At 42.6% G+C, this 16,634-nt stretch overlaps 1 protein-coding gene across 2 annotated transcripts; it reads right to left on the bottom strand.

Annotated features, from left to right (window-relative positions):
• Window positions 1-1,453: 1,453 nt before the first annotated feature.
• On the bottom strand, window positions 1,454-15,461 carry TICAM2 (TIR domain containing adaptor molecule 2). Of its 2 annotated transcripts, XR_012159010.1 has the most exons (3): window positions 15,199-15,461; window positions 5,855-6,629; window positions 1,454-4,948 (listed from the first exon to the last, which is right to left on the bottom strand). XR_012159010.1 is itself a non-coding variant. In XM_073344750.1 (2 exons), exon 2 carries the CDS (start codon window positions 6,580-6,582, stop codon window positions 5,917-5,919), a length of 666 nt encoding a protein of 221 aa, XP_073200851.1. In that variant the 5' UTR covers window positions 6,583-6,629; window positions 15,199-15,460; the 3' UTR covers window positions 4,985-5,916. The 2 variants fall into 2 exon arrangements, 1 of the variants encoding a protein (XP_073200851.1); XM_073344750.1 differs by lacking the exon at window positions 1,454-4,948 and having other exon boundaries at window positions 4,985-6,629; window positions 15,199-15,460.
• Between the last annotated feature and the right edge of the window lie 1,173 nt (window positions 15,462-16,634).

Raw genomic sequence — 16,634 nt, forward strand, 5'->3', positions numbered from 1 at the left:
TCAATGTAAAAATCCGGCATGGAGATTACCTGGACATCTCCCAACCATCTTCCCCAGATTCCTAGTTTAAAGCTCTCTTGATCAGTTGTGCCATCCTCCATCCTAGAAGTTCCCTCCTTACCCAGGTGAAGTCCATCCTGAGAGCAGTCCTCTGTCCATGAATGCTTCCCAGTTGTCATACATCCCAAAGCCCTCCTTATAGCACCAGTGCCTGCGCCATCTGTTGAGCATCATAATCTTGTCACACCTTTGTTGCCCTTTTCTAGGAACAGGCAGAATCCCACTGAAGATCACCTGAGCCTTGATTTCCTTAAGCGTCTTCCCCAGCCTGGCATAGTCTCCCTTGATACGTTCCAGCGAGAATCTAGCTGTATCATTTGTTCCCACATGAAGGACAATCAGTGGATTATTTCCTGTTCCCGTTAGGATCCTCTTCAGAGCTAGAGTCTGTTGATATTCAGGGAGCAATGGAAGGCTTATGTATTCAGTGATGAATGGGGGCTGAGGTGAGATAGTAACGAGGACAGTTCATGTTATGCCATTTGTTGGTTTGGTTGATAGGTATTTTCTACATGCTCCCAGAAGTTTTGTAATGGGTACATTTTTAGAAAAGAAACAACCAACTAAATAGCCTAGTCATGTTAATTATAGCCTTAGCACTTTGTTAGGCCTTTAGGAAAATTAAAATGCATCACTTATAATCTATAGTGTTGTCAGTCAAAATATATAATTATACATACAATATAATTACAGTTGGATAATATGGGTCTTTGTTGGGCTTGTCTTCATAGAGATACTACTTTCATCTCCCTGCCATAAAAATCTCTATGTACCTTTCTAATACCACACTCATCACTAGGGTATCTGAGCATCTTATGCTCAAATAAATTTGTTAGTCTCTAAGGTGCTACAAGTACTCCTTTTCTTTTTGAGAATCTTATGGCGTTAGAATGTGTCCGACCCAAAAGTGGTGCTGAACAGGAATCATGACAGAATTTCAGCTTATGACAGACAACAGAAGTTTGATTTGGCTGAAGTCAGTAACACTAACTCCCAGCCAGACATTCACTTAATTATCAGGAACAAGGTGGGTGAAGTAGTATCTTCTATTGGACCAACTTCTGTTATTGAGAGACAAGCTTTTGAGCCACACACAGCTCTTCTTCAGGTCTGGAAAAGGTACTCCAGCATCACAGCTAAATGCAAGGTGGAACAGATTGTTTAGCATAAGTAGTTAGTACATATTCTAAGGGACCATTCAAGGTAGAGTGGCCTGTTACCACCTCTGTAGTCAGAAGACATTCTCTCACCACCAGAAGGTGGTCCAGTAAAAGGTATTACTTCATTCACCTTGTCTGTCTAATATTCAGGGACTGATACGGCTACAACTACCCTGCTTCATGGAATGCTGGTACTGGCTAGACTCCACTGGTCGCTGCCTTCAGTCCCCCGAAGTATCCATGGGGCCACTGCCCAGGATGGTGTGCAGCTCCTCGTAGAAGCAGCATATCTTTAGTGCTGCACTAGAACAATGGTTGATGTCCCTTTCCTTCTGGTACGCCCACCTCAGCTCCTTGATCTTAGCATGTCCCTTCTCCTACATACCACGAGCAATCTGCCCGCAGATATCAAAGTTCCTATGGCTTGAGCAAAGCTGCAACTGCATAGCCTCCTCTCCCCACAGACCCAGCAGATCCAACAGCTCCAGTGTATTCCATGAAGGAGTGCGTCTGTTGCAGAAAGCCAGCAGGATCAGCTGTGAACATGTTGTATGAACAGTCCAGGCCGAGCAAATGGAAAGAGGAATTTCAAAATTTGTGGGCCTTTAACTGGAAAGAAGTGCATGCGGGGCAGCAGAGTTCAAGCTGCTCACCAGAGAGGTCATGATGGGCATTGTGGGACACCATCTGAAGGCCAATTAGGGTGACATAAACAAGCATAGTGTCGTACACTGTTACTGTGTCGCTCAAACTACATTGCAAAAATATCTGGGCCTCTTATCAAGGTGGTTTTATTTTGTCGGCATAGCAGGGAAGTTACGTGGTCAGATGAGCATTTCAATGTGTACACCACTGTTTTATTGATGAAAGCTGACTTTTGTCAACAAAATTGTAGTGTAGACAAGGCCTGAGTAGAACCTGGTAGGATGGCAGACTGTGATCAGCTACATGCTCCCTTTGGGCTACAAAGGAACTGCAGGATTTAGGAGTCTCCACAAATTTGGTAGAGCATGGAATGGCAGGGTATAAGTTGTCCCATGGAAGCTTGCAGACGTAGCGAGAGGGTCATTTTTATTTCGGGTCACTATCTAGTTTTCTTTTAATTCTTTTAAAAACACATGACAGTACCACATGTTGTGGGAATGTCTTCTGGTTAAACATGTAGAAAGAAGTTGGTACTAGAATTAAAATAATTTTGGGCTTTAGCAATCAAACATCAGCCAAGAACTACATATTAGGATATTTACTGTTGAATTTGGGCCTCTCTGCAGCATATTGTTCATGGTTTCTGAGAGCAGCCACAAAGCGAATGATTTTACAGATGAAAATAAATCATGGCACAGAGTAGAACAATAATGTTCTGACTTCTTTGACCTAGTGGCCAAAGGGTTACTTTCTCCACAGGGACCAACTACCTGAGTTTAAAGAAATGGGAGCTCCATTTTTAGAAACATTTGACTAAGGAACTCCAAGGCCCAGTCCAGACCTGCTTCCCCCCCTTAACTTTCTTCAGCTTCTTTTTCCCCCTGCTTTCATACTTTCCTTCCTTCCTTGTGTGTGTTTCCACCCATAAGTTGCAAAGCATTTAATTATTTGATTTCACAGTTAATATTAAGGTTGTTGCATATACATATTAATGGTATGTTGTACATTACAGATGGTAACTTTAATTTTAGAAAAGAAACCCCCCCCAAAATTATTTTTCTATTGTGATTTTGCTATTGAAAAGTAACAAATTTTAAAAAATTAATAAAAACCAGACAGTAATTAAATCAAATGGATCAACGTACACAAAAGAGCTCTACTAACCTTCAGAATTAAAATCTTCCTCCCTTGATCCACCCACCCCTTTAAGGAAAGTAGATAGGACTTGTACCCTGCACTGTACTGTAAGGCAACAGAACAAGGTTCTGTTCATGCTGATCAGTTTTGTTTTATAATCCTAAATCCAGTCTTTACATACTCTCCTCTTAGCTGTCTATCTGATGCTGCCAGCTGCTCTAGTAGTTGCTGAGCAATTGTAGTCAACATTGTCTGCGTTGGACACTGTACTAGGTCACTAAGGAATTTCAGGGGTTCTTCAGTGGCTAGGAAAATCCCAAGGGGACTGGAGCAAGACTTGTTCTGGAGACCTTACCAGACCTTAGAGAGGCCTGACTGACAACATTTCAACCTTAGACAATAGTATTTATTCATTTCTGAATGTTTGGCAAAGCTGAGTATCAGCCTCCATACAGATTTAGTACCTGGTCAGTCAGCAGGGGGTCTCCCAGGAGGTGTTTGTTTTGGTACACAATATAAATGAGAAGAGATTCATAGCCAATAAGAAGTTTCACTCTGTTGTCAGAGTCCTTGACATCATAAATATCACAATGAATAAATAGGCCCTGATCCTCAGCTGTACTAGGGGCACCTTGTGTAACTCCATTGGTGCAAAGCAGCCCGAAGCTAGTGTGCTACAAAACCACTGTAGCAGCTCCTACATCACAGCCTACTAGTTGGTTGGTGTAGGGTGCATGGCCAGAGCTTCCCATTGTCTTGGTGATTCCTAGCTGCCATAACAGCCCCTGAAGGCTATTGTATTGGCTGTATTTTAGAGCAAACCGAAGGCTGCTTTAATATAGGTGCACTTGGTCTGTCTGTGGCAAAGGCCTAGGATCGGGGAAGTGTAAAACTAGCTAATGGGGCCACCAGAACTACAGGTGGTGTAGGGGCAGAGGGCCCTATGGGGATCTGATGGGTTTAGAGTGGATATACCTCCTCCTCCCCATGGGGGCAAATCCCCTTCGCAGCAAGATGATGTTGCAAGGGAATTACGTGAGGGAATGCATATGGAGATTTCCTCCCCAATTTCACTTCTCTTTGGTTTTACCACGATAGGCTGATGTGGCCTGATTGTGCATAGCATTTATATATATTATGTTCAAAGCACTGTACAGACATAACTAATTCCATAACACCTTTGTCAGGAAAGTGTGAAAGTATTATTCTCATTTTAGAGAGAAGGAAATTGAGGCAGCAGGAGAAATTGCTTCTCTGAGGTCACGCAGCAAGTCAGGATTAGAATACAGGATCTCCTAATGTCCAACTGCTATTGAACAGATATTGTGCCAAGGATCAAATCCTACTGTCTTTTCTCCTCAGCAAGGGATAACTGGTTTTGATCAGAAGTTCATGGTTACCACTTGCATAGAACAAGTGATTTCAGAGAATGAAACACTGACACAGAAATGGGTATTAAAAAATATTAAAATACCCAAATGTTATGCTTCCCTTTTCATTAGAAACAGCAAAGACTTTACTACTGGATTAATACTTCCTTCGCTCCCCATCAATATTACACAAGTGCACTTAAATCTGACTTAAACAATTGAATCATAGGCGTTAATCCTATCATGTACAGGAAAAACACATACTAGTGTAGATCCATTTTAATAAATCTGGGGAAATATGCCTAAGAACTGGGATACTGAAAGTGTTTTAAACTTAAATAACTCAAAATTATTTAACTTCTAAAATTACTCCCTTCCTTCTTTTCCAACATGAATGCATGACTCTTATCTTTAAGAGAGACCAGGTGGGTGAGGTAATATCTTTTCGCTAACTTCTGTTGATGAAAGAGACAAGCTTTTGAGCTACAGAGAGCTCTTCTTCAGGTACATCTTCTCTCTAAGATCTTCACAGTTTCCCAAGTTCCATCTCTCTATGCATCACTTTGTCAGTTTTTTCTTTAAGATTTGAACAAAAAACAAGTTTAGTCAAAAGAAATTGAGAGTGTTTGTTTATTTTAATTTGTAAAATGCACCTACCCATTTGGTCAAGATGCATAATTAGAAAATATATGCTTTTTAACAATTGCAAACATGACAAAAGTAGTGCACACATATTTTGAGATTCTTATTTCTTAAAATAGCAGCATATATTTTGTAGGGCGCCGAATATATTTCCCTGGTTTTGTAACACTTGTAAGTATTTTTAATATATTTATATTTCTGATCTAAAGATTGTTATTAATAGAATAGCTTCCTTACAGGATGTCATCCTGTGCCGCTTTTGTTGGCTCTCAGTAGCAGCCACTGTTAGTACTACCCTATTTATTATTTGTTTCCAGTAGCAGCTACAACATGTGAGGAGCTGTACAAACTTAAAGGAAGACACGGTATCTGCCCAGTAGAGCGTACAATATAAAGAGAAGCCAAATAGATACGGGTAGGGGAAGTGGCATATCACAAATAAGAGGGTCAAGGTGATGATTGGCCACATCTTGATAATACTGCTGAAAACATACAGATGTTAAGTAATAAAAACAATGACAGGTTTCAGAGTAGCAGCCGTGTTAGTCTGTATTTGCAAAAAGAAAAGTAGTACTTGTGGCACCTTAGAGACTAACCAATTTATTTGAGCATAAGCTTTCGTGAGCTACAGCTCACTTCATCGGATGCATAAATTTGAGCTTATGCTCAAATAAATTGGTTAGTCTCTAAGGTGCCACAAGTACTCCTTTGCTTTTTGCGAATAAAAACAATGTCTTTATGGGAAACTCTTTCCACCATCTTTTCTGTGGGTTAGTTTCTCAAAAGAAGGTGTTTCTCTCGTACTTGAGATGAGTAAGTAAAATGAGTAAACTAATTTACCTCCTTCAATTTAATTGTCGATTTAACTGTCTTTATGCATGTCTTTCATCATTCCAATAGCTCTAGTGTGTCTCATTTATTCTTTCTTTCTTCCACATTGCTTGCTGTTGCCTATATTTAGACTCCTGGAAAATCTTCTCCACTTGTTTAGCAAAGCCAGGACTATCTTCTTCCAGTGCATTAATGGCTTGCAGGACACAAGGAGTCTTCTCTCTTGGAAGTGGATTATTCAGTGGCCTCAGTGGTATGACAGAGTTATATTTATGCTGTTTGTTAAGAGCGTTCATCAGGGAGGCATAAGACTGGAACTCACACCAAGCCTCACTCAAGAAATGTTCTGTCAACAGAATAATAGTCCATGCTGACCTATTCACAGCATCATTTAAGTTTTGTAAGAAATGTCTACCACTAGGCATTTCAGCAAAGATTATTCCAGGTTTAATACAAAAATTATTTTGTAGCAGATGCCGGAGTCGGCTGGCTTCATCTGCATCATTCTGAGCATGCAGAATCACAAACTTGTAAAACACATCCTCAGGATCCTCATCACTGCTGAGAATTTCTGGAACACTTGTAGCGATCCCTTCTATGTCAAGAGACAGGCCACACAATTCATGATTTTGCTTGAAGTCTCTCTCGCCTGCACTCACATTGGTATCCTTTTCTGTGTTATTTGGTAGAGGGGGAGGATTTCTTTTGGACTTAGTGTTGCCCATTATGATAAACATACAAGTCAGAAGATGTGTTCACGTGGTTAACATCTACTCATTTCACTCTAAAAAACAAAAAGTAAAAAGCTGTTGAATCTTATGACAACCTAAAAAAGGCATTCATAGCAATCTAGAAATAACCTGAACTGTCTGAATTGGGCTATTATACATCTTAATGAAAGATAGCAAAAATGCTGAAAGGGACCTGATGGCAAAAGTGGACAATAAATTATATGAGCGAGCAATACGATATTTCAGCAAAGAAAAAAGTGTTGTTAGACTACAGCAGCAGCATGTCATGGAACAGAGAGTTAACTGTCCAACTATATAGATCTCTGGTAAGATTACACCTTGAATACTGTGTTCACCTTAAAGATGTTCACCAAAAAAGATGTCAGCAAATTGGAGTAAATTCATAGAAGAGCAAGAGCCCATGTATTATACAGTATGTTAGATCTAAATTATGCAACAAGGCTCCCTCCATAAATGCACTGAATTCTGCAGAAAACCAGGAATTATATGTGACAATGGTTAGTTGATTATAAAGCCATTTGATAACCTTCAATTTTATTGAAATTCCAAAAATATTCCCACAAAGTTCTATTTCTGTAGATTCATACAACACAAATGGAGATTTAGAGTCTGGTTCCCTTCCCACAGAAGTCAGTGAAAAGCTTCCAATAGACTTCTATGGAAATTGGATTAGACCCACATAGCCACATACTTATATTATACATATGGCCTTATAGAAGAGCTATAAAAATGTTTAAAGAACTAGAAATGACCGAGGAGGAAAGATGCAAGTATGCATAGACTGGTGAAACAATAATTGAAGGAGACATCGTAACACAATTTATAAACATATGACGATAAATGTAAAAAACAAGGAGGGATTGGAATTGTTTTTAGAATGGGTAAAAATGGTATGATGCCCAGTGATTAAATGAAATTAAGAAAAGAACAATTTAGGCTGGATATCAGAAAAAAAACCCTTCTGGTTGTGAAAACTATTAAGTTATGAAATAGTCTCTGCAAGGAAGTGGTGGTAGACTCTTTGCTAGTCTCACTTTGAAACTGAATTAGACAAAGCACTATAAATTGTTTGGGCTCCATCCTGTATTGGCTAGCATTTTACTATTTAATGTAATAGATCTTCCCCATCTCTAACCTATGTGAAATGGCACAATGAAAGCAAAGGGAAACTGGTAACCTTTTTGTACTTTTAAAAAAGATTAAGTTTTCATCATTGACGCAAGTGAATAAATAATTAAAAAAAAACAGATAATATTATGCAGAATATTTTTAGTTAAAGTGCTGTACAAAGGGTTAGCTATTCATTTGGAACATGCCAAGGAATGTGATTCAGTTTTTGTGTGCTCCAGTAAAGGGGCATCCATATTTCTTGAGTGACATATAAGTCATGATGTTCTACTAACGATAGAGCGACTGCTTTGACAGAGCCCTAGCAGAATGACACTGAAGGGGATCAAGAAATCTATACATACACTGAAGAAAACAGATGAACGATTTTGTAATTCCTCATGAAATGATGACCTGAGCTAACAAACCAAATCATTGTAGTGGGATTTTAGCATCTGTTTTTTTTCACATGCAGTTCTTTCCCAAAAGAGAACGTTGCTAACTTTCTATTTTAGTGCATCACTCCAAGATGATTTGTGTTTCCCATTAAAACCACTGACCCATGATAGCAGCATACTTTTAACTAAAACTTGGTCTGCTTTATCATGTAACCAGAATTCAATCAGCTATTAAAAATGTCACAGCCATAAGCTATAAACTTGCTTCTACTTTAAAGTGATTATTATCTGTTAATAATATAGCACTAATGAAAATTAAGGAGTATATGGCAATTATTGAATTGTTTTGTAACACTTCTCTTTACATATAGATTAGTGTCTAAAAACCTTGATACCTTTTCTGGGATTTTAATAAAATTAAATTCATCCAAGGTGGACTACTGGTTTGTATATCTATTGATTAAAATGCTTTCCTATTTATTTTCACAAGTCGTATTGACAACAGCATCATAAAGCACACACATTTCTGCAATAATACAACACTATCTTGTATTAAATAGATGAGCTATATTGTCATCTTATGTTTGCTTTTTAGAAAGTAATATTGTGAAATGGATCATTTCACCAAGGACCATATTGCTCCAATCCTATAAACATTTACCATGTGAATAGCCTCACTGATTTCAAATTAATTAAAAATATTCTTAAAAAAACTGACATTTCAAAGGATATTTATTCCTGTTTATTAATATGCCCTAGAAGCTTTAACCTAGCTTTGGTGCCGTAACAATTTATTTGTCCTCCACAGCACACATAGAGACTTGTTAACGTTGCTCAGTGCTGAGAAAGAAATTGTTTTTGAAAAGTTGCATGAAAATTGCACAAATTTTGCAAACAGATACAGTATAAGAAAAAATGTTAAACCAATATTTTGGCTGATCCACCATGCAAATACCTAAATGAAAAGCAGTTTGCTCTTGCATTGCCCGTACCTGCTGTATTTTTTTTTTAAAGTGCTGAAATTCAGTTTTTTTTCTTTGCAATATTGGAACAGATTTTATTTTAGTTGGAACAGCGCCACCTTGTGACACATACTTACAACATAGCATCAGCATGTACATCATTCTTTATATTAAATGTATGTCAACATGTTTTACAGAATTAATACTTGGCCAAAATGATCCATTCCATTTCAATAAGCAGAAGAGTCTGAGATCCAGCAGATCCTCACCTAAGACATATGGGCCTGATTCTGTTTTAATACTGTTTTTACAGTGGTATAATTCCACTGACCTCAGTGGAGTTTCTCTTGATTTACACTGGTATTAGCAGAATCAGGTCCAGATGATGTGAGGCTACAGCTCTGGGTATTTTCTTCTTCCCTTGGACCAGAAGGAAACTACTGTCCTGGAGTTCTGGACAGGGCAGTGCTCCACAGAGCAGGAGTGGGAAGAGGTAGGGCTGAGACTCAGCCAGCAGTATCCCTTGAGGAGAGGATGATTTTGTCCAGATTCTTATAACATGAAGGGTCAGATTATTACTAGTCACTCTTTGGCAAATATGTATTTTTGTTGGCAGAGCCCAATAACGAGTGTTTCTTCACAGGGAGAATGTATCTATGTAATTTCTTATTCTCTCAAATGATTTTTTTTAATAAAATTAAAACTTTAAGTAAGAACACAGTGCCAATTTGGCCCCAATTTCTGTATTTTATCTTTTTAACTACAGAATGGAGAAGCATTTGGGGAAGGTTTACACAATGCTGTCATACTTTTTTCAGTAACAGGAAGGGGAAAAAAAGCAAGTTACATATTACAAAATATATCTAGGCTCAGAAGGATTTGTGCATATCTTCTCTGAATTTCACCAGATATCAATATTTAGTTTTTAATGCTGATTAATAATTTGTTAATTATTTTAATAGAATAAAAGAGTCATTCCACTCTCACCGCAACTCACACACACTGGGTTGAGTGTCCAGAACAAACCCCCTTTCAGGGTTTCCTTTAGTTTCAATAAAAATGAACTATAGCCAGGCTTGACAGAATATTTTTTTCATAATGTCAATGGATAATATCAATGTTTATTTGTAAGCATTTTAAAATATTTAACTTTTCACAGTTGCAAGAAATTACAGGGATCAGATATTTATTTAATGACAGCAGACATTGAGATTCAAATAGTTAAAGCTTTATAAACTGCTATAACACAAACTGTCAGCATCATGTCCAGTTATACAAAGTAAATCATACATACCCATTTTTACTTTATACCTGTTTGAATTCATTCACTAATCTATTTGTAACAACCCTAATTTAAAAGTCTAAATCACTGGATATTTTAATCTAATAAAGTTCTCATGCAGTATTTTCCTTATTTTGCCTATCTGTAAATTTCAGTTATCAATGGAAATGTATTTTCATCCATTTGAGAGCCTATGATGAAACCAATGTTTACTGACATTTACCAACAAAAATCTAATCCTTCCAAGCCTTACTATACTCTGAGCTCCCCCTTGAGAAAGCGGTTTCTAGGTGTTTTCTCCCCAAGAATTCCCCTCTCACTTCCAAGTCCCTCCTTTCCCAGAGCAGAAGTTTTTAATGCTGTAGACTTGAACTAAGGAGACTATGCCCTAGCTCAGGGGCGGGCAAACTTTTCGGCTTGAGGGCCACATTGGGTTTCTGAAATTGTATGGAGGGACGGTTCGGGGAGGCTGTGCCTCCCCAAACAGCCAGGTGTGGCCCGGCCCCCTATCCGACCCTGCCCCGCTTCTTGCCCCCTGATGGCCCCCCGGGACTCCTGCCCGATCCAACCCCCCCTGTTCCCTGACCACCCCTGGACCTGGACCTCCCACCACCCCATCCAACCCCTCCTCTCAATCCTGACTGCCCCCCACCCCTGGAATCCATGCCCCACCCAACCACCCCTTCTCCCTGTCCCCTACTGCCCCCGGAACTCCTGCCCCTGATTGCCCCCCGCTGCCCCATCCAACCCCCCCTCCTTCCTGACTTGCCCCCCCGGGACCTCTGCCCCCATTCAACCCCCCTGTTCCACGCCCTCTGACTGCTCCAACCTCTATCCACACCCCCGCTCCCAGACCATCCCCCCAAACTCCCCTGCCCTCTACCCAACCCCCCATGCCCCCTTACCGCGCTGCCTGGAGCACCGGTGGCTGGCAGCGCTACAGCTGCGCTGACCAGAGCACGTGGATAGGCAGCCGCGCTGCCCGGCTGGAGCCAGCCACGCACCGTGCAGCACAGAGCACTGGGTCAGGCTGGGCTCTGCAGCTGTGGTGCCCCAGGAGCTTGCAGCCCCACTGCCCAGAGCATTGTGCCAGCAGCACAGTGAGTTGAGGCTGCAGGGGAGGGGGAACTACAGAGGAGGGGTCAGGGGTGAGCCTCCCAGGCCAGGAGCTCAGGGGCCGGGTAGGAGGGTCCCGCAGGCCGGACGTGGCCCACCTCTGCCCTAGCTTCTAGTTTGATTCTACAGAATGGTGCTACCTCTGCTTTCATGTATCTTACATTCCTCAGAGTAAACTTGAAAAATCACACTTTGATCTGAAAATTTGTACCTACTATTGTTACAAGTAACACCAAAAAGAGCTATAACTGATATTTTTTTTCTCCCAAAAATCTATTTAAGTTAAATTTCAAAAGACTGTCAAATGCTCCAAGTAATCCATGGGAATACATGAACCTGGGAAGGGTGACATGATCCTTTGTGCCCCCACCACCAGTCACCTTTCCTGACTGTCAAATTTATACCCACGGATGTGGATATCCACAGATAGAAATCTGTATCTGCTGAACCGCAGGGCTCGCCCGGGAACTGCATCAGCAAAAGGAACAGAACGTGGGGCTGCCCGGTGGCCCCATGCCGGCAGCTCCTCCGGCTCCTCCACCACCCCCAACCCTGCCCACAGGCCTTCCACACAGCTATATCTCCTGTCTGGGGTCTGTACAGCCCTACTGGAACGGACAGGGCTGGGGTCGGAATAGAGGTGCCGGAGGAGCTGCCTGGGTGGCCCCACATTCTGCTCCTTTCGGCGGTGTAGTTCCCGGGAGAGCCCTGTGGTGTTCAGCGGATACAGAATATGTCTTTCCAGTATGGTGTGCCAGCAATAAATGATCGTACCGGCTTATTTGCACCACTGCTTATGCCCACCTAGACTCTTGTTTAATCTCAAGTGTAAATAAATGATGGGGATGGGGGACTTCAGCTACCCAGACATCTGTTGGGAAAATAACACAGCAGAGCCCAGATTATCCAACAAGTTCTTGGAATGTATTGGAGACAATTTTTTATTTCAGAAGGTGAAGAAAGCTACAAGGGGAGAGGCTGTTCTAGATTTGATTTGGACAAATACGGAGGAACTGGTTGAGAATTTGAAAGTAGAAGGCAGCTTGGGGAAAAGTGATCATGAAATGATAAAGTTTATGATTCTAAGAAATGGTAGGAGGGAGAACAGCAAAATAAAAATAATGGGATTTCAAGAAGGCAGCCTTTAGCAAACTCAGGAAGTTGGTAGGTAAGATCCGATGGGAAGCAAGTCTAAGGAGAAAAACAACTGAAGACAGTTGGCAGTTTTTCAAAGAGACATTATTAAGGGTGCAAGAGCAAACTATAGCACTGCATAGAAAAGATAGGAAAAGACCACTCTGGCTTAACCAGGTGCTTGTCAATGATCTTTAAAAAAAAAGTCCTACAAAAAGTGGAAACTAGGTAAAATTACAAAGGATGAATATAAACAAATAACACAAGTATGTAGGAACAAAATTAGAAAGGCCAAGGCACAAAATTAGATCAAACTAGCTAGAGCAGTGGTTCCCCAACTTGTTCCGCTGCTTGTGCGGGGAAAGCCCCTGGCGGGCCGGGCCGGTTTGTTTACCTGCCGCATCCGCAGGTTCGGCCGATCGCGGCTCCCAGTGGCCGCAGTTCGCTGCTCCAGGCCAATGGGAGCTGCTGGAAGCGGCGCGGACCTATGAAGCGAGCTGTAGCTCACAAAAGCTTATGCTCAAATAAATTGGTTAGTCTCTAAGGTGCCACAAGTACTCCTTGTCTTTTTAATGAGTTCTTTGTTTCGGTTTTCACCAAGAAGGTTGGTGGTGATTGGATGTCTAATATAGTGAATGCCAGTGAAAGAGAGGTAGGATCAGAAGAAGCTAAAATAGGGAAAGAACAAGTTAAAAATTACTTCGACAAGTTAGATGTCTTCAAGTCACCAGAGCCTGATGAAATACATCCTAGAATACTCACGGAGCTGACTGAGGAGATATCTGAGCCTTTAGCTATTATCTTTGAAAAGTCATGGAAGACGGGGGAAAAGAAGAGGAGTCCAGTGGCATCTTAAAGACTAACAGATTTATTTGGGCATAAGGTTTCGTGGGTAAAAAGCCCACTTCTTAGATTTCAGAAGACTAGAAAAGGACAATTATAGTGCCAATGTACAAAAAGGAAAATAAGGATAACCCGGGGAATTACGGACCATTCAGCTTAACTTGTGTACCCGGAAAGATAATGGAGCAAATAATTAAGCAATCAATTTGCAAACATCTAGAAGAAAATAAGGTGATAAGTAACAGGCAGCATGGATTTGTCAACAACAAATCTGTCAAACCAACCTGATAGCGTTCTTTGACAGGGTAACAAGCCTTGTTGATGGGGAGGAAGTGGACGACATGGTATATCTTCTTATATATAAATATAAACTGTGTCACACAACCTTCTTAAAAACAAACTAGGGAAATGCAACCTAGATGGAGCTACTATAAGGTGGGTGCAAAACTGGTTGGAAAACCATTCCCAGAGAGTAATTATCAATGGTTCACAGTCATGCTGGAAGGGCATAATGAATGTGCTCCCCCAGAGATCAGTCTGGATAAGTTTCTGTTCAATATCTTCATCAATGATTTAGATAATGGCATAAAGAGTACACTTATAAAGTTTGCAGACGAAACCAAGCTGGGACGGGTTAGAAGTGCTTTGGAGGATAGGGTTAAAATTCAAAATGATCTAGATAAACTGGAGAAATGGTCTGAAGTAAATAGAATGAAATTCAATAAGGACAAATGCAAAGTAATCCATTTATGAAGGAACAATCAGTTGCATACATACAAAATAGGATACGACTTCCTAGGAAAGAGTACTGTGGAAAGGGATCTGGAGGTCATAGTGGATCACAAGCTAAATATGAGTCAACAGTGTGACACTGCTGCAAAAAAAGGAAACATCATTCTCGCATGTATTCACAGGAGTGTCATAAACAAGATACGAAAAGTAATTAATCTGACGTAATTAATCTGCTGTACTCCGTGCTGATTAGGCCTCAACTGAAATATTGTGTCCAGTTCTGGGTGCCACATTTCAGGAAAGATGTGGAGAAACAGGAGGAAGTCCAGAGAAGAGCAACAAAAATGATTAAAGGGCTAGAAAACATACCCTATGAAGGAAGACTGAAACATGATAACCGTTCTCAAGTACATAAAAGGTTGTTACAAAGAAGAGTGAGAAGAATTGTTCTTCTTAACCTCTGAGGATAGCAAAGAAGCAATGGGCTTAAATTGCAGCAAGGGACGTTTAGGTTGGACAACAGGAAAAACTTCCTGTCAGGGTGGTTAAGCCCTGGAATAAATTGCCTAGGGAAGAGAATCTCCATCAGCGGAGATTTTTAAGAGCGAGTTGGACAAACACGTGTCAGGAGGAAAGGTCGCGATAATACTTTATCCTGCCAGGAGCGCAGGGGTCACTTGCTACACCAGGTAGCAGTTTCTTACAATAGCCGTTTCTTACACTCCACCACATGCCGGTAACTGCAACCACTGGCACATTCCTACAGGGAGCAGTTTAAGACACGACACCGGCTGGTGTCTGAGCGCAGGGAGCGGGGTGGGGCAGCGAGGCAGCCGCAGGGCAGGCGGTGCGGGACGCGCGCGCAGGGGAGGAGCGGCGGGGCCGCGCGCTGCGCAGGGTCTGGCCGGGGCGTCGCGTGGGCCTGTAGCTCAGGGGAAGCGGCTGGGGCCCAGGCTTTCGGCGGGTCTCCCCCCAGGAAGGGAAGCGCCGCGGGTGGAGTCTGGGGCGCCCCGCCGGAGTCACTTACCGGGCAGAGGGGCCGGGGCCGCTGGTCCTTTCCCCCAGGCGGAAGCGGTGACACTGGCTGGCGAGGGGCCAGGGCGGGGCCCGGCCACAGCGCGTGTGACCGGCAGGACCCCGCCCCCTCACGCCGAGCGCCGCCGGGAGCGCCCGGCGCGGCCTGCCTCCTCCGGGGAGCCGACTCGCCGCGCCTGCCTCGGGGCCCGCGCTGGGCTGGCTGAGCCAGGGCGGGCACCATGGGAGCCAGGCCCCCGCCTCCCTTTTCTGTTCTTCCTAAACGGTGAATTGGAAAGCGGCTGGAACATAGGTGCGCACAAGGGCATCCTCGGGTCACGTGAAAGATTAAAATGTCCCGTCCCGTCCCCCAGTTTGGAAAAGCGACGAACCCGAAGAAGAGCTCGGTGTATTGGGAGCGTGTCTCTTTCACCCCCCTTAGTTGGGCCAATAAACGGTATCACCTCACCCTCCTTTGCTCTTCATGCGTCAAGGCGTAAGCCAGCCGCCCTTGGGAGGCATTCAGAAGTTTTCGTGGTGTGGCATGTTACTGCATCAGTTCCCATTTCAGGGGTTCTTTCACCTTCCTCTGTAGCGCCCGGTACTGGGCACCGCCGTACCCGAATGAGAGAACACTGGGCGCAATGAACCTCTGGGCCCAGTGGCAGTAGTTATAGAGGAGGCTCCAAAAAGTGATTTAGGCGTTGTTCCATTTTAACGCACCGCTGTGACCCACAAAACTCCCCCTGGGCTGCGGCATAACCCCGTGGGCTCCTAAAGTCACTCAGCTCCTATGGTTTTGCCTCTGGGCGTGCACTCTGCAGCCCCACTTGAGGTGGCTGAGTACCTGTCTCCTGCCTGAGGATGAATACTGCTGCCTCACTTCAGATGTTCAGATGCCTATCTCCGGCTAAGCCCCAGAGCAATTCACAAACTGGGAAAGAGGCATTCAGCCCCTTAAGTCATATAGAGGGACCTAATCCAGTAGGCCACTTGCGAATATGCTATTAGATTGGACCCCTCATGGAAGCTTCACACAGAACAGCCAGGACTCATCCGCAGAGGAAGTTTTAATCTTGTGGCTCAAATACTTGCCTAGAATGTAGGAGGCCCCTGGTTCAAGACCCCTTTTGCCAGCTGAAGAGGAATTTGAAAGGGCATGTGGCACTCTCAGATCAAGTTGAATAGTTAAATATTAATTGGGGCAGACAAAGAATGATTCTATAGCCTAGTGCTTAGGGTACTTACACAGGGAGTACCAGGCCGAATATTAGGAAAAACTTTTTCACTAGGAGGGTGGTGAAGCACTGGAATGCGTTACCTAGGGAGGTGGTGGAATCTCCTTCCTTAGAGGTTTTTAAGGTCAGGCTTGACAAAGCCCTGGCTGGGATGATTTGTTGGGAATTGATCCTGCTTTGAGTAGGGGTTTGGACTAGATGACCACCTGAG

The sequence above is a fragment of the Lepidochelys kempii genome, chromosome 5 (genome assembly GCF_965140265.1).
Source record: "Lepidochelys kempii isolate rLepKem1 chromosome 5, rLepKem1.hap2, whole genome shotgun sequence".
NCBI lineage: Eukaryota > Metazoa > Chordata > Testudines > Cheloniidae > Lepidochelys > Lepidochelys kempii.